Consider the following 25,609-nt stretch of genomic DNA (forward strand, 5'->3'; position numbering starts at 1 on the left):
GGATAGGGCCTCCCTCCCCTATACAATTCCATGGTGGCTAGGGACTCCCTCCCCTATACAGTTCCTTGGTGTCTAGTGCCCCCCTCCCCATACAGTTCCCTGGTGTCTAGTGCCCCCTCCCCATACAGTTCCCTGGTGTCTAGTGCCCCCCTCCCCATACAGTTCCCTGGTGTCTAGTGCCCCCCTTCCCATACAGTTCCTTGGCGTCTAGGGCTTTCCCCCTTTCTCCCTCCCCGACCCCCATATGGCATCCCCGGTGTTCTAGGGCTTTACTTCCAACATAACTTACCTGAAGGGTCTAGAGTGGGCCAAACATAATGCAAAGTGGGGAAACCACTTGGGGGCCATATTTGATGACTCTGAGGGCCAAATTTGGCCCATGGGCTGGAGTGTGACATGTATGCTCTACCACAATTAGGTTTGCCAAGTCAGCAGGTGAAATGAATGGTATGATGATAACACAGACTCTTTTTCCTGATCTGATCTAGTAACATTTGATGGGTTTTGCATGCTGCTGAAGTCTGTTTTCCACAGTGCATCTCCTTACTTATAAATGACAGTAGTTGTGGAAGTTGACTCTGAAGTCACCGGTAAGAGATTTGATCTTCATTATCACAGAATCGATTGCTGACTACGGCTATCCATTACTCCAGTCTCAGGAGACTCCTGAGGGATAAGAGTGAATGTTAACCGCTTCTCATCTGCCTGTCTAATCTCCTGGTTACTTTGTGCTCCTGTCTGGAAGTGGTTACTGCTGACTGGATAAGACTGGATACTAAAATAATCTGAGGGTCATTTTACACTTAATCAGTTGCTCTGTTATAACTGAAAGAAAACTGATTTTCAAAGTAATGCCCATGTTTTCCTATGGCACCGTTTACACTTAAAGAGAGTCTGAAGCAACATTAAAAATCGCTTTTTACCTTATAATAAACATGGGCACGTTTGCCCCTGCTAAAACGCCACTATCTCGCGGCAGAACGAGGGGTCTTACCCCCCAAATCCCCTCCGTGGTGTCCGGGGATCGCTTCCTGTTGAGGCAGGGCTAATGGCCGAAGCCCTGCCTCTCGGGGCGCCTATCAGCGCTGATCGCCACCTCTCCCCCGCCCCTCTCATTCTTCCTTCACTGAGAGGGGCGGGGGAGAGGCGGAGATCCACCGCTGATAGACGCGCATGGAGGCAGAGCTACAGCCGAAAGCTCTGCCTCCATCAGCAGCAAAATCTACGACCAACTTGGTCGTGGATTTTGCAGGGGGGGGGGGGGGTATTTGGCGTTTTAGCAGGAGCAAACGTGCCCATGTTGATTATAGGGTAAAAGGCCATTTTTAATGTCGCTTCAGAGTCTCTTTAACGCTTTTTAACTGAAAGCTTCTTCCCAATGCACTGCTGTGGAAATAATGCGTACCAACACGCACTAACGTGTACTAACACACACTAACGCATACCAACTGATTAAGTGTAAAAGGGGCCTTAGACTACCACAACTGAACTGTTACAAATATTTAAATCTCCACTTTGAAATCATCATCTGTGAGACGCAGCTGCTTCCCTGCTTAGTTTCATGCTCTTGTCTATGAAGTCAATAAATCTCAAGACTCTAAATTCAATGTCATCATGCTGAGAGGTGTCTTAAAAGAGAAACTTTAGCTAAATGGGAAAAAAAATCAATAAATTGCAAAATGAGAAGTTAACAAATAGAAGAGAGATCAAGAAATGATATTTGCCATGTAATTTGTTTATATTGTTTGATCCACAATCATCCTGCACGTCATCATCTTTTCTACTGGCAGACATGAAAAAAACTAGACAGCACCAACCGCCATTATTTAAAATATATAAAGGTTGTTTCTTTATAGCTATACATACATAGCTTCCAACTGTCCCTCTTTTGTAGGGACAGTCCCTCTTTGGGGACCCTGTCCCTCTGTCCCTCTTTCTTCCCCATCTGTCCCTCTTTCAGGACTAATGTACAGATCTGTCTAAATATATGTATTTTTCTACTAAAAACTTTATTTCCATCCTTTAAATTGATATACAGTATTTCTTATATTCAAATGTTAATATGAAGAAAAATGAACAGGGATAGAAATGACCAGTGTGGTTTGAATTATGAAACAACATAATTTTCTTATGAAATTCTTATGGTATGCGTGACTAGGGGTGTGTCGGGGGTGTGATTAAGAGAGTGGCAGGGGTGTGGCTTAAGTGTCCCTCTTTCTTTTCTCAAAAAGTTGGGAGGTGTGCTGTAACTTCCTTTTGGGGCAGAACATTACAAGGCACTGCAGGATCCTAGGAGACATATTACTCCTTACGTTATTTAGCTTTCTTCCAATAAAAGAACGTGCTGCACCTGTATAAGAGGACCTGCTGGCTCATTATGGGAAGCCCATGTGATGCTAAGTAAGTTTCCACTCCACTTATACAGATCAACCGTAGTCTATATATAGTACACTAGGTACAGTTTTTATCTTACTTTTGCTCCTGGTAGTCCTACTCCTAAACACTGTGTGACTGAATCTAATTAGACATGGAAGAAATACGCAGGCTTAGTGTCACGCCTGAGTGCATGGCCTTCTCATCTCAAAACTCTATGAAGTGTTTTCACAGCTGAAGCCCAAACCCAGTACATTCCAGCCTCATCCACACCTTCCTTCTAGATATTCCATCGGGTCCTGCTGTGTCCCCTCATTCTGCAGGCATCTCATTTCATCTGAGAGAACTGTGACATAATAAGGCAGTATAGTATTTTGTAGTGCCGTTTCAGGAGAGGGTCCGCAAGTTTATTTTTGCCCCTGTACAAAAACTCCAGATCCTGCTTAATTGAACAGGTTCTTGTCCTCCATAATTGATCAAGTTACCAGGTATAAAGTCTGAGAGGCAAATTAAAGAGGAACTTTAACCCAGGATTGAAATTCATTCAAATGAGTAGCCGATATCACGTGTTCCACAGGAAGTCATTACTCTTTCTTGAATAGATCATTAGGGGCGTCTTATATGGCTAATATTGTGGTGAAACCCCTCCCACAGTGTGATGTCAGGGCCATGGCTGTGACAGTTTTCTGTTTGTGAACCAAGTTGCATTGTGGGAAATAACGACTGTTACCAACTGACAAGCAAGCAAAATATATATAATTTTTGCCCCTACTACTATCTTTCGGTAAAGTTCCTCTTAACTGCTAGAAGGGTCATTCTCTGAAGTATTATGCTGGGAATACACGGGTCGACCCCCGACGCGTCCCCGCTTGTCCCCGCCGCCGTCCGGATCCATTCCCGCTCGTCTCCGCGGGCGCTTGCTTATCTTCTGCTCGATTCCCCGCTATTGTCCGCCAGCAGGGATCGAGCGGAGAATCTATCCGGCGGGTCATCGGACCTGTCGGATATTATCAATCGAGCCATCGGCTCGATTGATAAGCCTGCCTCGACCCCGTGTATGCCCAGCATTAGGCTCAGAATTCCAGACAAAGTAGAAGCAGTGCACATAATTCACACAGAATAGGAGAAATAGCACTTTTCTGGCAGCACTGTTGATCTACAAAGTGCATCACAATAAAGGCCTGGATCCTCGACGTCATGATCTTGTGGAAAATGGCTGAAAAGTGTCAGTAGATAAACTACTTGACCCATCAGTAGATCTTCATATTTCTGTTCTTGGAGCTAAAGCAGAACATGATGTGAACGAGTACCTTTCTAGCAGCTGAGAGCAAGCGTCTAACCAGAAGAAGGAGATGGCTTTGGTGTGACCATTTGTTGGTGGAAATAATGGTGGTGGTGTGATGGTTTGAACACTTGTGTGTCACTAAAACTATAGTTTTTATGCTGTTGCTATGGAAAATGGGGAGGAACTGGACTCGCTCTTCATGATTATATTTTTTTCCGTACTTTGCACCCCTTCCCTCTACCCACACTAGACCCAACTGCATAATGTACTGAGATATACTGTAATCTAGTTTCCAGAGTGGTGTCCTTTCACAACCTATTCATCTGAGTACTGGAGAGCTGGTACTGTAAGTTCTGCCATTTCAGTGACTGATTCAGTTGTAAGTCATGTCAAAGAGTGGGCAGGACCTGCAAAACACTTTTTGGTACAAATCAGAATGTACTCTATGATCTGCTTTTTCAAAGGTCAAGATTTCACGGGTAGGTGATTGGAGTAAGGTTTATTGTGATGTCCCTGTACAAAAGTAAGAGTTCTCTTCATCTAATTATTCTCCAGGTAAAGTTCTACTAACTGCCACTTATTTATTATGGTGGGCACAAGCCCCGCCCCCAAGGTGCTGCCTCCTCTATTCTTCTACAGATGGAGTCTTCAACATCATACAGCCTTGGTCCTGGGAGCTGTCCCCAGCTAAGGGTTACAGGGTAAATCTGTTCACTTTGTGGAGAGCTGTTAGAAATCAATATTTGGGAAAATCTTACAAACCTGGAAATGTTAAGAGTTCAACTCAAAACGGATTTATACTTTTCTCACCCCTTGGTACACTTTCCTGTGGTGCCACCTTTACATGCAGCAGCCACCACCCATTTCATGTGCACCCCACACTTTTATGTGTGAAATCCACGTACAGAAACCTTTTTTCATGTACAGCTCTCTTGGCCATCAGCTCTCCTCATCTATGTAGCTTCACATTTGCAGCTTCCTCTTTTGTATGCAGCAGTTTCTCTTCCACATCCAGCCACGCCCCCAGGCAGCTGCTGCATTAGGCCCGAGCCTGTGTGGCCTTCCCAAAAATCCTGGCCTTGGTGCACTTAACATGACTGCTCACATATACTGTATGTTTTTTGTCCCATGTCGTGTTACACATCGGTTCTCTATAAATAACAGCATTTACTTCTCAGCTTCCTGGCTTTCTGTCTTGTTTGAGTATACATTTGGAAAAGGTTTACAAAGACATACAAGCTAAAGCATTTCCTGAATTTTTACTTTAAAAAGGTTTGCTCGTCTTTCGTCCAGTCCCTAATGGCAATTTCCTTGCATGCGTCAGATTGTTTCCCAGCACAGCCAGCTAGCAAACAAAATAATCCAATTTTGGGAGGCCGCCTTGATTCGCCGGAGCAATGTGTCGGAAGGGTTTTGCCCTTTATGCATGTGGCATTTCTGATCGCTTGTCACTCTGTTTTTATGGACGGCAGTTCCATGCCGAAAACTGTTTTGATTAACTGGTTACATTTGCTTTGTGAGAGGCATAAAATGTAAATGGCTTTCTTTTTAAATGTCATACAAGATGGCATTGCTCAAACTGTCACATTAAAAACTCCAGCAACAATGACAGGAATGTAAACAAAACTTGTCTCTCTTTGATTGCTATTAAAAACATTTAAAGTGAACCTGAACTGAGTAAAGTTATTTAAAATAAACACGTGATCTAACTGTAAAATCAGGAATCGTTTATTTCGCCAAGCATGACTGGGTCATGCACGGAATTGGGTTTGGCACAGTACATTTGGCTCAGAAGAGACATAAATCAATAACATAGATAAGCAACAGGAGCAGAAATTTACAGTTACACATGTCAGTAGCAGACGGTTACTTGCATTTCAATAACATTTACATTTTACTTTACATTTGAATTTCCAGTTAACATACTAGAGCAGCAGTTGGCTCTGTCCGTGACAGTTCTATATGTCGTGGGGGGTGCCCTGATGGAAGTATGTGGAGGGAGTTCAGGAGGCTGACAGCTGAGGGGAAGAAGGAGTTACTGTGCCTAGCCGTCTTTGTGTAGATGGCCCGAAGCCTCCGTCCCAATGGCATCGGACTGAAGTAGCAGTGGCCCGGGTGAGAGGGGTCGTTGGCGATCTTCAGGGCCCTCGATCTCAGTCTTTTGTTGTGTAGGAGGGCAAGTGAGGGGAGAGGTCTCCCAATGACCCTCTCCGCCGCCCTGATGACCCTCTGAAGTAAGTGCCTGTCGCTGGCGGTTGCGCCAGCGTACCAGACCAGGATGGATGAGCAGAGGATCGACTCAATGGTAGCGGAGTAGAAGTTGGTCAGAATCTCTTGGGCCATGCCAAACTTCCTCAGCTGGCGGAGGAAGTACAGTCTCTGATGGGCTTTTCTCTGTATTGCAGTGATATTGGGCCTCCAGGTGAGGTCACTGGAGATTGTAGTGCCCAGGAGGCGAGCGCAGGGTACTCTTGCCACCTCCGTACCATCGATGTGAATTGGGGGTGGGGTGGAAGCAGACCTTCTGAAGTCAACAATTAGTTCTACAGTTTTTGCGGTGTTAAGTACCAGCCTGTTCTCCTTGCACCAGAGGGAGATTCTCTCCACCTGCTGACAGTACTCCTGGATATTGTCCTTGGTGATGAGTCCAATGATAGTAGTATCGTCGGCGAACTTGATGACCTTAACTAAGTCTGCCCTGGATCTGCATTTGTTTGTGTAAAGGGAGAACAGCAGTGGAGACAGGACGCATCCTTGAGGCGCGCCTGTGTTCGTGGTCATACTTCGTGAACTGATGTCCCCCAGCCTGACGACTTGGGTCCTGTTGGTGAGAAAGTCTGTGATCCAAAGTCGTAGGCTTGGGTGCACTCCCAGTGCAGCTAGTTCTTCCTGCAGAATGCGTGGACAGATGGTGTTAAACGCCGAGCTGAAGTCCAAGAGTAGTATTCTGGCGTACGTGTCCGGTCTATCCAGGTGGTCATAGATAGATTCAAGGCAGATGTTTACTGCGTCATCAGTGGACCGGTTTGCCCTATACGCGAACTGATAGGGATCCAGAAGGGGCAAGGTGGAGAGTTTGAGGTTGGATAGAACTGCTCGCTCCAGGGTTTTCATTATGACGGACGTAAGGGCCACTGGTCTAAAGTTGTTAAGCTCGGAAACCCCTTGTTTCTTAGGGACAGGGATGATGGTCGACCTCTTGAAGCAGGCGGGGACCTTCCCTTCTCTTAGTGACTTGGTGAAAATGGCGGAGAGGATGGGAGAGAGTTGCCTGGCGCAGGTTTTCAGGCAGGCTGGAGTCACTCCGTCAGGGCCAGGGGCTTTCCTGATGTTTAGTGTTGACAGGAGTTTCAGGACATCATCCTCTCCCACCGCTGGAGAGAGGGGTGGACTCGTGAGGTTCTCCCCGGTGCATGGAGGTGGAGTGTGAGGTTCCAGGTGCTCCCCCAATTCTTCCTGTCTCTCAAACCTGCAGTAGAACTTTCCGAGTTCTTCGGCTAGTTCTGGGCTGGGTGATGCGTGTTGAGGGGGAGGCTTGTAGTTGGTGGCAGTCTTAAGCCCCTTCCACACAGCCCGTGAGTCGTTTGAGCGCAGGTTTTGTTCCATCCTCTCAGCATATTCCCCTTTGGCGGCCCTCAGTTCCCGATTAAGGTCATTCCTCGCCCTTCTGTAGTCTTCCAGGTTGCCAGACTTGTGTGCGACTTCCTTCCGCCTCCGGAGTTGCCTCCCCATCAGTTCCTCTCAGAAGCTCATCATTTTCTTCTTACAATGCCTTCCAGTTCTGACTAGATCTAGTCAGACTTGTCTCTCGGGAAGCTGAAAGCATTTAAGTACCCCTGAACTGAGAGGGGGTTTGATTAATATATGTGCCGTTGTTTGAATGGTGCTGTGACATATGTCACATGGCATGTGACATATCACTGCACCATTCTCTTAGTCCACTGCCCCCAGGGGTCCCTGTTCTAGTCAGACAAAATCTTTGACTGACTAGATTGTTAAATATGGGTGGGGAGCAAAGGGCAGTTTTCCTCCCCGGTCACGCCTCCTTTTACCACCAACGTTTTAAGACCTGTCAACTCTATCATTCCACCGCCGTGTCCTCTTGTACCAGCCGGCATCTCCAGTGCTATGACCCTGACCCGGAAGTACTTTCGGATAACTTCGGTCCATAGTGATGAAGATGCTTGCAGATACGGTGGACATGGCAGCGAATTAGGAGAGCTGACAAGGCGGATAAGACATCGAAAAAATCCAGGAATAGGTGAGTTGTCTGATGGTGCTTTTTTTGCAGGTATAAAATATTGGTACAGGAGTAAGGCTCTTTTTCACTATATCAGTTGTCAGTTATAACTGAAAGTACAACTGATGTGCAAGGTAATATCCATGTTTCCCTACGGCTCAAGTGTTATTACTGGTTAACAGAAAGTGCTGACCCAAAAACTGTTACGGGGTTATCGCCATTTTTAAAATGGAGGCCCGAAACTGTTCGCATGTTCTGATTGGACATGCTACGAGATGTCGGGCTGTCGAGGTCAATGGAGTGCACGGTGGTAAGAACGACAATATCTGGACAAATGACGAACCCCCCAGCGCTGTCCCAACTAATGTAAAATGTTCCCGTCCAGTAAGGCATATGTTAAAAGTAAATAAACTTACTCATGAGACATTCTTCGTTCAGTTGCCAAAACCTTAGAAATCTTTATTACTTGTACAAGGACTTTCTAACAGCCAGCATATAGAGTCTATCTCTAACACAGGCCCAGCATAGCAGTAGAAAGTAAGTTTTTTCCTGCATGCATTGGCCTTTTAAAGCCTAATTAATATGATAAAATATTCCTCCTTTTGGGCAGTTCTTTCTGGTAAAAGTCCAACCAGCATGTTCAGTTCGCCTTTGCAGGTGGGGTCACTTGACTCCTCTTTGTCCTGAAAATCAGCCTTTCAAGGAAGTCCCCTGTAACAATATTCTTGCTTTCGTTTTCCTTCAAAGACAAACCCACTTTCGTTTCTCTGAAATGATCTCATAGCCAAGTGGATATTTTTCCAGGATGAAATATCCAGTTTAAACTGCTTCTGCTCAAGGAATTCTTCGTGCTTGGTACAAAATGACACTGGGGGGAGGTTTGGAGGTTGTTCTGGAATTTCACTGTGAAAGACATAGGAGACTGCACAGTATATGGTTCAAAAACATATATAACATATATTCAATGGTATCGTGATAACTCCTTGGTTAACAATAATCCTATTACTTAAAGTGTCACTCTAACACAATAATCTAATCTTGTGCATGTGGACTATATAGTCACATAGGTTACACAGGATATACAGAATATACATAAAGATTAACAGATTAATTATAAAATTCTTTCCACATTTCCCTCCTGTTTATAATTAATACTGTGGGTTGTGGCTTGATTATATATGTGTTATAAAAAGAATATTTACATTCACATTTCTATGCTTATGCTTACTTAAACCTCAGGTATCTGCAAATGTGTCTCCACTACAGGGGTCAGAGGTTCAAGCAAACACAGCCTTCTACTCCCCTTTGCTGCAAATGGGTATGCACTACAGCAAGTCAAGGCATAGAAGTGAAACGATCAAAAACAAAAATCAGGCTCTGGCCGTGAGCTGGAGTGATTGCCTCACACGTGGGCCTGGCCATCTCCCTTCAGCACATCATCATCATGTTTGCATTAAGGTTTCATACATATCTGATGTAAGAACATGGGACAAAAGAATGAGCATTCTCATTCAGGGACTGTCTGGCATTGGCTTCAGGCACTGGTCTCCTTTTGGGCTTTCACCAGTGTCGTCATACAATCCAGTTTCCCTTTCAGTTTACACACCCACATATCCCAGTATTTAACCTTTGCAGCATCATTGTACACGTATAGGTCTCAATTAGGCGTGAGAAAGATTTCGGGCATGTTCTCCTCACCATGCAACAGACAAATTTAGTTCCGTCAGTTAATCAGTCAATAGATTTATTATTCTTAAACAAGTCACTTCTAGGGTCTGTGATGTTATTGTCAGTATCTGTCGTAGTCATTCCAGGGCTCTTCTTCTTTCTTTAAAATACTATAGTTTTGACCCAACCTGGTTCAAGAAAAGCAATTCCTCCATGTAGCCTTTCCCGTATCTGTCCCCCCCCCTTTTATCTCCTCTTTCACCATGGTTCAAGATAAAGAACTACACCTGTGCCTTAGGAAGAATCCTCTAATATCTTCCCACAGCCTTTGAGATCGTGGTCGCACTGAGGCTCAAGCAAATGTTCCCGTCGCCTCAGGATCTCAAATTTCCGCCCCTCTTTACCCCGTGGTGCTAACTATCAAGAACAGATTGGATTTGGCTACTATTTTAGGAGGAAATCTAAACACCTTTCATGACCGAGGTACTAAAAAAAAAAAAAAATTTCTTTTATTTCAAAAAACCACCGAAGTTTTCATGTGAGTGTTTGTAGCAAGTTGTGGCTCTGGATCTTCAATTAATCTAGACCGAAAGGCCCATGTGCGCCCTCTTGCAATGGCTCAGATGTACCCATGTTGCTCTTTCCGCTATTCTGACAGCGGTTGGTGTGCTTATCAAGACTTGGTAGGGGCCCTCCCACCTTGGAGAGGACCAGCATTTCCTCTTTATCACCTTTACCCACACCCAATCTCCAGGATCCAGTTCCTGTCCCTCTTCCACCTCCCCTTTGGGTATTGGGCCCGGATACTTGGCCCTCTGTCTTTGTCTGCAAGTGTACTTCAGAAAGTCAGCAAGTTCACAGTCTTCTAGGGGTTGTTCTTGTGTGTCAAAGTCAGGAAGTCTGTACTGTCTGCCAAACAATATCTCATAAGGTGACAGTCTCTTTCTTCCTGGTGTTATTCTGATGCTCAGTAGTACTGCTGGCAAACACCAGGCCCAACCTCTCCCTGTTTCCTTGATGGCTTTACTGAGTTTATTCTTAATTGTCCCATTCACTCTTTCCACACTTCCTGCTGACTGAGGATGGTATGCACAATGGTTTCTGACATCTATACACAATGAGGTGGTCAGGTGGGATATAACCTCATTTACAAAGTGGCTGCCATTGTCGCTAATCATCTTCTCTGGGATCCCCCATCTTGGTACTACTTCTCTAGTGAGGGCCTTGGCAACTGTTAATGCATCTGCTTTGTTGGTGGGGAACACCTCCACCCACCCAGAGAATATGTCCAGTATGACCAGGGCATATTTCTTCCCTTCAGAAGGTGTCAGCTCAATGTAGTCTAGTGCAATGGTGTGAAAAGGGTATGTACCTGATGGGGTGTGTCCTTTCACTGGCTTTAAGCCTTTGGCCGTGTTGTTCTGGGCACAAATCGTACACTGGGCACAGAAACTTTTAAGGAAGGATTGTATACCTGGGGCATGGTATCTTTGTTCAAGGATAGCCACCATCCCTCCTGTTGACACATGTGAAACCCCGTGTGTCACAATTGCAAGCAGTCTGAACAAAATCCTTGGTATACAAGGTTTACCATCAACCATCCACAAGCCTGTGGAAGACTGAGTGGCACCTGCTTTAAGCCACTTATCCATCTCCTGTTGGGGGACTTGTTTTTGGAAACTCAACAGGTCTGTGGAATGCAAAGACTCAGGTTCTTTGGAATGCAAGTCAGCAGGGGGTGTAACTGCGGCTAATTTAGCTGCTTTGTCTGCCAGGTTATTGCCACGAGTGACAGGGGAGTCATCATTTCTATGGGCAGCACATTTGCAAATAGCCAACTTTGAGGGTGCTTGGATAGCTTCTATTAGTTGGAGAAGCAACTCTTTGTGACGGACAGGCTTCCCTGCCGCTGTAACCATACCCCGCTGGTGCCACTGAGCTGCAAATGTATGCACGGTTGAAAAAGCATACTGGCTGTCAGTGTAGACAGTGAGGGATTGATCTTTGTGCAGCAAACAGGCTCTTGTAAGAGCATAAAGTTCCGCAGCTTGAGCTGAAAACGTGGAAGGGAGCTTACCGGCATCTACGGTTGATTCCAGCGTCACTACTGCATAACCCACTAGGTTTTCTCCATTCTCTCCTCTGCTTGCAGAGCCGTCCACAAAGACTACTTTACTCCCCTCTAGGGGCTCACTCTGGAGGTCTGGACGGGGAAGAAAACTACGGTGGGAATTTTCAATACAGTCATGTGGAGACTGGTTGTCAGATGGCAAGGGTAGTAAAGTGGCGGGGTTCAGGGTGGTACAGCGTTGAACAGTGATGTGGGGTTGTCCAAGCAAAGTGGCTGTGCAATACAGGTGACGAGCAGGTGTTAGCAAGACCATCTTTTCCTGCAGGAGCAGGGCATGAACAGCATGTGGCACTTTCACTGTTAGTTTGTGATACAAAACAATACCTGCTGTGCTGTCCACAGCTTTGGCTGCTGCTATGACGGCTTGGACACAATGTGGCAGTGCTTTGGTGACTGAGTCTAATGGTGCTGAGTAGTAGGCCAGAGGCCTCATTTTGTCACCCCACTCCTGGCAGAGGACTGCTGTCATGCATCCTTCTCTGCAATCTGTCATGAGATGGAATGGCTTGTTGTAGTCGGGATAGGCCAAGACTAAGGGGTCTTTAAGTCTGTCTTTGCATTTTTGGAAGTTTTCCATCAGCTTGTCATCCCACTGTATCTTATCTAGCATACCCATTGGTTGTGAATGTATAGCATCATACAATGGACGTGTAATGATGGAACAGTCAACTATCCAGGCTCTGCAGTAGTTCAGGGTACCCAAAAAGGTCATCATGTCTTTCTTAGTGACAGGTGGGGGTATGGCAGTAATTGCAGTAATTCTGTCATGGTCTAGGGACTTGCCCCCTGGAGTCAGGATGTGACCAAGGTATTTAACCTTCTGTTGGCAGAACTGTAGTTTGGCTTTTGAGGCCTTGTGACCTTCTTGTGCTAGGAACTTAAGTAGGTCAAGGGACACCTTCAGACACAGGGGCTTGTCAGGGGCTGCTATCAAAAGGTCATCTACATAGGTCAGGAGAACACACCCAGGTGGGACAGGGAAGGGTTCCAGGGAGCGTGCAATTTCAGTTGAATAAATTGCTGGACTCTCGCAGAAACCTTGCGGCAACCTTGTGTACGTGTACCTTTTGTTCCGGAAGGTAAAAGCAAACCAAAATTGACTATCCTTATGCAATTTTACAGAAAAAAACGCATTAGCAAGATCTACAATCGTAAAAAACTGCACATCTGGTGGTATTGAGTTAAGCAGGGTGCTGGGGTCTGGAACCACCGGCGCCCTGGGGATGATGGCAGCATTTACTGCTTGTAGGTCCTGGACCATACGGTACGTCCCACCATTCTTGCGTACCGGGAACAAAGGAGTGTTACATGGAGAGTCCTTTTCTTCCCTGATTACCCCCTGCTCAAATAGTCCCTGTATGGTAGGGGCAATGCCCGCCTCTGCCTCCGGTTTCAAAGGATACTGTCTCTGGTAAGGTCTGTAATTTCCTTTTGGCGTAATGACCACGGGGTCTGCTGTTCTGATCAGGCCTACATCAGTTTTTGACTTGGCCCACAGCTGAATTGGGACATCGGTTAAGATGTCCTGTTCTGTTAGTAACCGTCAGGCAGAATTGGGAGGGGCCTCCTGGTACCTGGTCAATTCACCAATAAAGACATGATCAACATCCATCCACCTTACACCCTCTGTCTCCAGTTCTTCCTTCTTCATGCCTTCCCATTTAGTCACAAGCTCACCACACCGTTTCCATGCACCCCACTGAGGTTTTCTCAAAGGCACATGGGGCACCACCTCATTCAACCTGTACATTTCATCTCCCATGTAGTTAAAAGGGGAGTTCTTGGTGTATCCTGGTACTGCACACGCACACACAACATTCCCTCTGCTGTCTGCATACACACGTGTCATTTTTACTTTCACCCTCCTTCCCAGGGAATACTCTTCCTCATATTCAATGTCTGGAACACATGTGTTGAGGAAGTGGGTGGTTACATGGGGCTTGGTAGTACAGTCCCCTTCTCCAGGGAATTTTTCCAGTTGCATTTTAACCCATTGGTGTGCGGACTGATCCAACACTAATCCATACCAGATGTAACCCTCTTTGGCTATGGAGCCCCCCCTTATCACTCTAAGGGAATCCTCCCCAGGAGCTATGGTGATGCCTAGATCACCTATCAGGTCCCTGCCACACAAGTTAATCGGACAGGCTTTTGAGACAATGAACTGACATTCTACCCTTTTTTTTGTACAGGGATCTTCCACTACTATTGGGTCACTAACTGGTTCCCAGGATGCCCCACCTCCAGCATTCCTAGCAAGGACTGATCCTTGCTGTTTCCACTTCACACCACTTTCAGCCATCAGCACAGATCTGCAAGCTCCTGTATCCACCAAAAATCTAACTTTCACACCTGCCACCAATAAGGTAATCTCAGGCTTGTAGCGATCTGCATAATTAATCTCTACAACCTCGGTACCTTCACCCACGCTTAGTCATTGTGGACCTTGGTGCCTCTCGGGACACTGACGGACCAGATGACCCTTCCTACCACATTCAAAGCATTCTCTGCGTTCTTTGCGACCTTCGTAATCCTTATATCTGCGCTTTTGCGGGCGTGCGATGCGCCCACTGTTATTCACATAACAACCATTCTCATCATCACTACAATCAAAAACATATGCGGCCGCTTTCTTCCCTTTCTTTCCCTTCTCTTTAATAACACGCTCAGCATGCCGGGCATATTCTAGGAAATCAGTCAGTCTGCAAGTTCTATGGTTAACCATGTGCTTTGTCACAAACTTGCCCACATCTTCTTTCAAAGCTCTGTGTACAGTAATTTTAAGTTGTTGTTCGTATGAGGAATCTACTGTGCGGTCAGCAGGGGGAGCTATGCCACTATGCCTGTTGAAAACCTCCACCACCCTTGCTACTAACTCATCCACTCCCTCCCCTTCTTTTTGGGTGATGATGGAAATCTGGCCCCAATCTGGTGACGTCTTATACTTCTCCCTAGCCCTGTCAAGTACAGCATCATACCTTTGAATCAGATCAGCGCTGTCCCAGACCAGGGGTTTAGGGGGAACAGGTGGATCTTTTGTTGGATCCCCTGCATCAAAAGGATTCCAGGTACCAGCTACCATGTGCCAGTCTGTTTGGAACTTCCCTCTAAGGACCCTCTCACATTCCAACCCGTCTAGGCCATAGCTGATACGGAGGTTTTTCATATCCCTTATGCATGTATCTATGTCTTCACGATGTGAGGGTATGCCCTGTAGAGCTTCCTTCACATCGTTATCTGTCCATGGCCTATAAACCCTTACAGCCTCACCTCCCGCAGGGTTTGGCATCTGAATCATGGGCATAGTAGTTGCCTCACAGGCAGGGGCTGTAGCCCGCAGGTGTACATATGGTGGGGGTAGTGGTGGATACATTTGTGAAACGTGCACCCCTGCCTCCCCCTCTATCTTCTTTTTGCTGGCCCTCGTCAGCACTCCCCCTCTATCTGTTCCTACCTCCAAACCTCCCGTGGCCCCCCCCTTCCTCCTCCTGCTTAGTTCCACCTCCCTGTGGGGCCCCCTCTGCGTCATGTGGGAGGGCCGCAGCCTGGTCTAAGACTGGTACGGCTTGGCCCTGGACTGGGGGAGGGATCTGAGGGTCTTGGCGTGGAGTGCATGTTACCACTTCCAGGTCTTTGTTCTTTTTCCCTAACCAATATGTATTCACCTGTTTCTGCCTCTTATGCGCCTCTTCTAGCCATATTTTAGCTTCTGCTAAACCAAACCGACCTTCTAGCTTCCTGTCACCTTGCGCTTCACATTTAATTTGAGAAACAAGTTTTTTGCACCCCTCAGGGTGAAGGTGTCCCGAAAAACCAAATTTACTCCTCCACAGGCTACAATATTTTACCCAGCTTTTGTTCCTCCTGCGCATGACATATTCATCGTCAGTTGCTTTAATTTTGCCTGTACCTTGACCCATTCTTTACCTCCCCGTCCACGCACCTCTTATTGGAAGGATTGGTAGTCACCTGGAGCCCCTGTCCGCCCTCTTACTTGGGCACGGGGTACCTGACACAACTTCCGTGCGTTGAACTTCTAAGGAGAGGCACCTCCAACTAAGGTACTGACACAATCGGTGGTAGATCCACTCCTGATATTACTGCCTGTTACGCGGCTGTGTTCTATTGCAAAAACTTACAATTCCGCTGAGGCACACAGTAGCTTAGGAAACTGACCACAGATTGTGTCATGCAAAACAATATAACAACACATCAATACTTAGACTCTGAGCGCAGCCCTGTGTACGAGAAGTTACAGAAATAAAAGGTAGTACTTACAATTAAGAAGCTTTCAGGACACCCGAGAACTTTGTTTTAGAATCCTAAGCAGGCGATTTCACCGACCTTGGCTGAAGAAGTCTCACGGTTCGAAATAAACCGTACGTCACAAAGACGTGAGCTCCAGTTGCGTTTGGCCACCTGCTTTTTGAAGGAAACGTAGTCCCGGTGGGCTTTCACCAGCTTTTTTTATCAGATTCGCCAGTCGCAAACGCGCTCCTAGGACTCACCTCTCTGTGACTATAGGTTTTCCGGTTCGATGAAGACCAGATGTTAAAAGTAAATAAACTTACTCATGAGACATTCTTCGTTCAGTTGCCAAAACCTTAGAAATCTTTATTACTTGTACAAGGACTTTCTAACAGCCAGCATATAGAGTCTATCTCTAACACAGGCCCAGCATAGCAGTAGAAAGTAAGTTTTTTCCTGCATGCATTGGCCTTTTAAAGCCTAATTAATATGATAAAATATTCCTCCTTTTGGGCAGTTCTTTCTGGTAAAAGTCCAACCAGCATGTTCAGTTCGCCTTTGCAGGTGGGGTCACTTGACTCCTCTTTGTCCTGAAAATCAGCCTTTCAAGGAAGTCCCCTGTAACAATATTCTTGCTTTCGTTTTCCTTCAAAGACAAACCCACTTTCGTTTCTCTGAAATGATCTCATAGCCAAGTGGATATTTTTCCAGGATGAAATATCCAGTTTAAACTGCTTCTGCTCAAGGAATTCTTCGTGCTTGGTACAAAATGACACTGGGGGGAGGTTTGGAGGTTGTTCTGGAATTTCACTGTGAAAGACATAGGAGACTGCACAGTATATGGTTCAAAAACATATATAACATATATTCAATGGTATCGTGATAACTCCTTGGTTAACAATAATCCTATTACTTAAAGTGTCACTCTAACACAATAATCTAATCTTGTGCATGTGGACTATATAGTCACATAGGTTACACAGGATATACAGAATATACATAAAGATTAACAGATTAATTATAAAATTCTTTCCACACATACTTTACCTGTCGCTGGTTCCGGGCTCCGTCCACAATCCGTATACAAGCTCCCCATGTGAGTGCATGTGTGACGTCATACATACCCGCGTATACGCCGGCAAACACGTGGGGCGTGTGTATGTGGATTGTGGACAGAGCCCAGGGACAGTGGTGGACACAGACAGGTAAAGTATACTGCACTGAGAGGGGAAACATTTTACATTAGGGGGGCAGCGTCGGGCCAGCGAGGCGGCGTCACAAGGCTGATTCCCGAGAGATTTCATGCTGAAATCGATCGGAATCGGCCTACAGTGTGTGGGTAGCCGACAGATCTCTCTGATCCAATTCGATCAGGGAGAGATTTGTCTCGAATCTGCCCACCATCGCTAGATGTGTGGCTACCTTTAGGGCCCATTCACACTTAAAATCGCCAAAGCACTAACATTTTGCGCAAGTGATTTTACCACGATTAGCGCGGTAAAAATCACTGGACACTTCGTGATTTCAGAGCGATCGTTTTATAAGCACTGTACACCCCGATCGCCTCTAGAATCACCTCAAAACTGCTGCAGGTAACACATTTGTGATTAGCGCTAATCACAAAACGCCCCAATCGGGCGATCGGCACCAATCGCGGCAGTGAGAACACTGCCGTAGGGTAACAAAGCACTAGCACTTTAAAAAGCGCTTTAGCGATTAGCGGGAATCGCCCGCTAATCTCTTAGGTATGAATGGTCCCTTACCCTACATTCACTGCTGTTTCCAGATTCACCGTTCCCTTCCTACAGTAACTCAGTGGTTGTCACTTTCTGCAGGATTCTTCCTGCCAGACCACATGTAAAATTGGATTTCCTCAGAACACTTTGTAATCCCTTTCTTCCCCTTCAGAAGAAACAACATACTGTATTAGGTTTCCCTGGACCAGCAGTAGTTAATGGGATTTAATGCTACATACAAATGAAGATACTGTAATTAAAGTCGTATGAATGCAGAAAAGGGCTGACAGCAAGCTGTGGGAAGCAGCTAAACAACATCAGTTGTATCGCGATTAATGTAGGCCTTGTGGTCTGTTATTTTATCTTCACATTTTACAGAATGGCTCGCCAAACTGAGGCATCTTCCATTTCCTGATAGTGCGCTGTGAAATTCTATTATGGTTATGTATTACATTATCCCAGCTTTCAATTAACTTTTATTTAATTGACCTACATGCTCCTGATTACAGCGCCCAAGTACATTGAAACTTAGTGTTGGTTTTACAGCAAGACAGTTACATATTAGTCTGACCTTTACATTGTGGCAGTCGCTCATAAAACACCCTCATCAGAACACTGGCCAATGAAAATGAAGCTGAATCCATAATCCTGTTTTACTAAGGTCAACTGATTGTCCTGAATCAAGACTTTGAAAACTCATTGATTTTAGAACTAATGTTTAAATCAGGATTAAACTCTGACAATCACATTCAATGTGTTTTCCTACTTTTATTACCCATAAAGTTATCATATTTGCTTTTCTTCGGTTACACATTACAAGTTTACAAAGTACAGTTAATTTGCTCTGAAAGCTGCCATTGTAATGTATTGCATAGTTGCTGTATATACACAGTATATTATAGTGTATCCCTTAAAGAGACTCCGTAACAAAAATTGCATCCTGTTTTTTATCATCCTACAAGTTCCAAAAGCTATTCTAATGTGTTCTGGCTTACTGCAGGACTTTGTACTATCACAGTCTCTGTAATAAATCAATGTATCTTTCCCTTGTCAGACTTGTCAGCCTGTGTCTGGAAGGCTGCCAAGTTCTTCAGTGTTGTGGTTCTGCTATGCACTCCCCCCTCAGGGGGGAAAGAAACACACAAATGATCTCTTGAGATTCAAAAGGAATGCTGTATACAGCCTGCTTGTGTATGGATGTATTTTCTATGTGTGGACATACTGTACATCAACCTACTTCCTGTTTTGGTGGCCATTTTGTTTGTTTATAAACAAACTTTTTAAAACTGTTTTTAACCACTTTTAATGCGGCGGGGAGCGGCGAAATTGTGACAGAGGGTAATAGGAGATGTCCCTTAACGCACTGGTATGTTTACTTTTGTGCGATTTTAACAATACAGATTCTCTTTAAAGGAATCATCAGGGAAAATAATAAAGGGGCTTCCTCCAGCCCCTGGCAGCTGCCCTGTGCCCTCGCTGCAGCTCCGGTGGCCCCCGGTGCAGATGCCGACCTCGCCAGTATTACAGTGATTTTGGTAGAAGCTGTGTTTATTTAAAGTGGTATGAAACTCAGCATTTCTTCTTTGATCTAAAAATTTGTTTACAGCATAAAATCTAATGCCAGTAAAAACAAAAATTGGCAGCAGAACGACATTCAAACAGTTAAACACAGCACTTTCTTGTTCTTCAGTGGGAAGCTTAACCACCCTGGCGTTTGATTGTTTTGTTGCGCTCGGCCGCGGGTGGGTTTTTTTCACGTTTTTTTTTATCATGTAGCTAGCCTAGCGCTAGCTACATGATTCCCCCTCCCTGCGGCATCCCTCTCACCCCTCCAATTGCCGCCGGCGATCATACCCAACAGGAAATCCCGCTCTGAACGTGATTTCCTGTTAGGGCTTCCCTCGTCGCCATGGTGACGATCCGAATGACGTCATGGGGAGTCCCAATCCACCCCTTAGCGCAGCCTGGCGGTGATTGGCCAGGCTGCGCAATGGGTCTGGGGAGGCCCTCTTTCACGGCACATACCAGCGGATCGGCGGCAAGCGGCGGCGATCGAGTGAAACACGCAGCTAGCAAAGTGTTTAAAAAAAATTGTCAAAAAAGACCCACCAGGGGCTTAGCAATCCACCGCGGCGGCAATGGACGAGCTGAATTGAGCTCGTCCGTACCGCTAAGGTGGTTAAAGGACACATCCAAACTGGAATAAAAAAATGAAATCTAGCAGTGATCAGTCCCATGCTGCAGCTTCACTCTCTGCCGCTGGCTCTCGGACCCGACGGCGCCAGATGTAGGGGTTGCTACATATGAAAGAGAAGGCTGCAAATAGAGAGAAACACATGAAAAAGGGAAGCTGAGTCTCAAGGGAGTTGTTCATGAAAGAAAGGGGCTGCTGTACATGGATGTTACACAGGGAAGAGAGAGCTGCTCGTGTGAAGGGAGGGGCGATGCTGCACATGGAAGGGAAGACCAACATGCTTGGCCTAGGGGCAGAAAAAGTATAAATCTTGAATGCGAAAGGATCCTATTGGTTAATATAGGATTTGTTCACATCCGTTAGGGTAGGTCCCACTCCATAGAGTATGTACAGTATGTTGGGAGAGGGAGACACAGATTGGCTTGCCTGGGGCGGCAAGTAAACCAGAAACGGTCCTGTTCCCATTTATTTATGCCTGAAATATCTTTTTCTAGTGACACGCTGAAATTTGTAGCTGGCGACATTATGTAAAAGCTCTAATGAGTATAGAGAACTGTTCTAATGGGGTTTAGAGGACAGTGTAAGAGAAATGCGGAAAATGTTTCAAGGACAAAATCGCACTGCTGGAAAGCATGTCTGACAGCTTTATTGAGCTAGCTGTGATTTCATTCCTTATATTAACACTACCATGTTAAACTCTAAAGTCTGTAATCCTCTGTTGTCGGAATGAAAAGGTGGTATTCTGAATAATGCAGCATATACGTCTATGGTTAACGTTACAAATCAGACCTATAAATGTACAGTGATTCTGCTGTCATTAACTTTACAAGGCCTTGCTTCATTCAAACCATCCTGCTCATTTCTCTATGAATGAAATGCTGCGGCAATAGCTATTGAGCTAAACTGACTCCTGCCACTCAGATCAGAAGCTTGAGGAGCATGCTGGGAGATTTGTGCAGTGCCAAGTAGGACTGCCAATAGTGACAGTAAACAGGCTGCCCTGGGACTCATGAAAGGGATTCGTACATCTTTCTAAATGTTGTGCTTGTTGGTTTTATACTATTTCTGCTACTAAGAAGAATACAGTGCAAGGCCTGATGCGCAATAGCTCGGATTCCTGCGCATGCGCTGTCGGTGCACACAGCACAAAATACTTGTTCATAGAGGCTATGTTGTGTCTGTTACCAGGGCTGTGGACAGTGGCGTAGCTAAGGAGCTGTGGGCCCCGATGCAAGTTTTACAATGGGGCCCCCCAGGCACTCTATACATAACAATTGATACAGCGCACCAAAACCTGCCAATGGCAACTACAGTGTCAGAGGTGTAAGAAGGGGATGGGGAAGAGCTTGTTAATGTTTACCACTACTCAATGTATATATAGAAGTGATTATTATGAGCACAGGACCAATAGAGAACTAATACTGTAGTTGAGGGAGGGCCCTTCGGGGCCCCTCTGGCCCAAGGGCCCCGATGCGGTCGCTACCGCTGCACCCCCTATTGCTACGCCCCTGGCTGTGGAGTTGTAGTTGAGTCAGAGCAATTTATGGGTACCTGGAGTTGGAGTCGGTGGTTTCATAAACTGAGCAGTCGCGTGATTTTTGTACCAACTTCACAGTCTTGTCAGTTACATTAGACATGTTATATATAGCATTATGAACTGTCCAGAATCATCATGTACCACACAACCTGAACGCTCAACCCAAAGGAGACAGTGGGCTTGATTCAGTAAACGGTGCTAACCCAGTTAGCACGCCTAAAGACTTTGGGCGTGATAACTAGGGTGCTAACTGGGTCAGCACCATTTACTAAATTTACATCGCGCGCAAAGTCCCACACTGAAAACTTTGCGTGCCCACAGCGCGATGTGCGCAAAATGTCGTATCGCGGTGCGACGAAAACGGTGCGTTGATGCGCCTATAAGTTCGCATTGCGTGCGACTTTAACGTCACATGGTGCGACATTAAGGTCGCATCCAATGCGACCTTATAGGCGCATCGGGTGCGCTGCTTTTGCGGGGCGCGCGCAAAGTTTTGCGTGCGTGACTGTGCGCGCAATGTGAATTTAGTAAAGGGTGCTAACCCAGTTAGCACCCTAGTTATCACGCCTAAAGTCTTTAGATGTGAATTTATCATGCCTAAACTAACTTTAGGCATGATTTAGGGCTTTTCACAGGCGTGCTAACACTTAGCACGGTTTACTGAATCGAGCCCAATGGATCTGTTTGACAACACACATGTATGAAAGTGTCTTATACTTAACACAAGATCCCTCAACATGTCCATTGATCTGCTGCTTTCTGATGCGGAAATGGAACAATGTAGCTGCTAATGTGGACAAGGCCTAAGCATGGTTAAGGCTAGTATTACATGTAGAAATTACAGTCTACTTAGTAATGACTCGTATAAAACACAACCAGTGTTGCCAACCGCCAGAAAATTTCCTGAGTAAAGTTATACTTTACTTCACATCACTTTTACTACTGTATATCTTACAATTTTACTAATTTAGAAATAAGATGTGATTATTCAGAGCAGCTCCAATAATTAACCACTTCCTGTAATATGGATATTTATAAATATCCCCTCCGTGCACCTTTAGTGCACATACGATGTTTGCATATGCCCACGTGCATTTGTTGACTTCACTCCATCGCATGAAGTGGTTTAAAGTGATCCCAAGCCCGAAGCTCAGGATCAAAATCAGAGCCATACCTTAAAGTAGCATGCAAAGTAGCATGGAGCTCACGGCTTCGGTTTACTGCACATGGTCAGGTGCGCTGGGTCGGCTATTGCGCCGCCACGCTGGAGGAAGAAGAGCTGCGCGGCCCCGATATGATTAGTGACAATGCTCAGCGATGGGGGACATCAGAGCAGGGAGGGAAGCCTCAATAGGGTCCTGTGGCTTCCCTCTCGTTAGGTAAGTATCTCATTTTGAACCCGAGCTCAGGTACTCTTTAAAAGGAACTCCGGTGAAAATAATGTAATAAAAAAAGTGCTTCATTTTTACAATAATTATGTATAAATGATTTAGTCAGTGTTTGCCCATTGTAAAATCTTTTAAATCCCGGATTCACATTCTGACATTTATCACATGGTGACATTTTTACTGTTGGCAGGTGATGTAGCTGCTGCATGCTTTTTTGGCAGTTGGAAACAGCTGTAAACCGCTATTTCCCACAATGCAACAAGGTTCACAGACAGGAAACTGCCAGAAGTACCACGGCACTCAGAGCTTCTTGTGGGAGGGGTTTCACCACAATATCAGTCATACAGCGCCCCCTGATGGTCTGCTTGTGAAAAGGAATAGATTTCTCATGTAAAAGGGGGTATCAGCTACTGATTGGGATAAAGTTCAGTTCTTGGTCGGAGTTTCTCTTTAAGTACCACTGAACTGAGTATATAAAGTAAAAGTAAAAATATATAATTTTACTTGAGGCTGTGACATAACTCACAGCACCCTCCATACCATTCAGTGCACCTCAACCCCCACCCCCACTTCCTTCCCTCATTGGTTTCATTTTAATACATTGCAATATTTAGTATATTTTTTCTCAGTGGAAGGTGGAATTTTTTCTCAGTGGAAAGCTCCAATTTCCACCGGTGTAGAATTCCTCCTGAACCCGCAACATATGAACAAGTGAAAGCCCAGGGCACAGCGGCTCAGTGATCTATTTACCTGCGGCACACAATGGATACAAATACAGCTTTTGTCTTGCTGCTTTCTGCTCTAAGGGTCTTTTCTTCCTGTGCTCACTGCCCTTGTCGGACTGGCACCCGTTAGCTTTGCTTCTCTTGCTCTTTTTCTTGCAGTCGTCTTTTGAAGTTGGCTCCTATCGTTCCTGGTTGGAAATTTGGTATGACTAGAGAGGCAAGAACCTACCTGTATTGTTCAGGGCTGCATTTCCATGCTGGACAATGTTCCCTTTTAACAAAACTGTTCACGGGAGACCAGAGATCACAAAGAATACATTACTTTAATATATTCTGTTCTTGGATTGCTATATTAGGAGATTTTTTTTTTTAAGCTCATTTTTCCTCATTTATTTCCTTGGTATTATTTTATAGTGAGTAGAAAGTGATTGCAGGATACATTTGTCTGCTCATGTGACCACTGCAGGGTAAACAAAGTCCCAAATCAACTGCTAGCACTGTAGAGGCTACAGGGAGGTGGGGTTTGGAACTGGAGAATAAAAGGCGTGACATCACAAGCCCCACCTCTCTCTACCAGGTGTGGTGTCACCTCCATGCGCAGATCATGTCCTCTAGTCCTTTGAGAAGGCCTAGGGACAAAAAGCTCAGCTTGGCGGATGAGGACATGATCTGCGCATGGAGGAAAAATGTTTTAGCCATTTATTTAGGAAAGGGTTCTTTACAGTAAGAGTGATTAAGATGTGGAATGCATTGCCACAGGAAGTCGTTATGGCAAACTCTATACCTGCATTTAAAGGGGGCTTAGATGCTTTCCTTGCATTGAAAGACATCCATGGCTACATTTACTAGGTAATGCCTAATGATGTTGATCCAGGGATTTTTATCTGATTGCCATCTGGAGTCGGGAAGGAATTTTTCCCTTTTGGGGCTAATTGGACCATGCCTTGTAAGGGTTTTTTTGCCTTCCTCTGGATCAACAGGGATATGTGAGGGGGCAGGCTGGTGTTGTACTTTATACTGGTTGAACTCGATGGACGTATGTCTTTTTTCAACCAAAATAACTATGTAGCTATGAACCTTGTTTACCTCATGGAGTTTGGTGTCCTTATATGGAAGAACGTAGCGTAAGAAAATGGGGTGCTTCACTTGTGGAATGTCACAGTCAGGGCTATTCAGTGCAGCTTCTCCAGCTACTCACCTACCTGGGCATCTCCACCCTAGGACTGTTCTGTATGCGATGGTTAGTACTATCTGAAGAATAAACGTATCCCATATCTGCGTGGGTTTCCTCCCATAACCCCCTAAAAACATACAGAGAAGTTAATTGGCTTCCCCCTAAATTGGCCCTAGATTACGATACATATATGGCTATGGTAAGGATTAGATTGTGAGCTCCTCTGGGGACTGTTAAGTGACAACAGTTTTTACAGTGCTGCGGAAGATGTCAGCGCTATATAAATACTAAATACTAATAGTAATACAGCATTGTACATTGCATATTGTACAGCGCTATGGAAGATGTTGGTGCTATATAAATAAAACATAATAGTAGTAAACGCACTTTCTAAATGCAGGTTGATGCACCTGCTATTTCTATAGCACTTATATAGAAACAGTTCTCACATATGGACTGCCAATTAATTTTTTCAGCAACATTGGCGGCACCAGGGTAAATAAATTAAAAAGTGTGAAGTCACTTATCATTAGTCTCCTTTCACACTAATAGCAAACTGGAATGGCTACAGAACTTAGCTGAAAAGTTGCATTGGAAGGTACCGTTGCTATGCAACCATACAGTGAGGCATACAGTACAGCATCCTACAGCCTAGAGCACACAGCGCATGCGCATTATGTGGTCATTTAGTGAATCAACCCCTTTGTCAGCTCAAGCTGTACCCCTTCCTGTACATTGGCAGCGCAAATGCCATTTTGTCCAGACTTCTACTTTAAAGTGGCACTGAAGTGACAAAAAACATTTGGAAAAAATAAATTGAATGTCTAGTACAGATATTTAATAGAACATTAATAGCAAAGAAAAGAGTCATATTTTTATTTTCGGTTATATAGCTTTTTATCTATAACAT

General features: G+C 45.2%; 1 protein-coding gene across 1 annotated transcript in view; it reads left to right on the top strand.

The window, feature by feature from the left end:
* Window positions 1–515: 515 nt before the first annotated feature.
* Window positions 516–25,609, top strand: part of ABLIM2 (actin binding LIM protein family member 2) — a 226,009-nt gene continuing 200,915 nt past the window's right edge. Inside the window, exon 1 of the mRNA XM_068276796.1 lies at window positions 516–590. Coding sequence (XP_068132897.1) covers window positions 554–590 — 37 coding nt within the window. The 5' untranslated portion in view covers window positions 516–553. The remainder of the gene's footprint in view (window positions 591–25,609) is intronic.

Source organism: Hyperolius riggenbachi, chromosome 1 (genome assembly GCF_040937935.1).
Source record: "Hyperolius riggenbachi isolate aHypRig1 chromosome 1, aHypRig1.pri, whole genome shotgun sequence".
Taxonomy (NCBI): Eukaryota; Metazoa; Chordata; class Amphibia; order Anura; family Hyperoliidae; genus Hyperolius; species Hyperolius riggenbachi.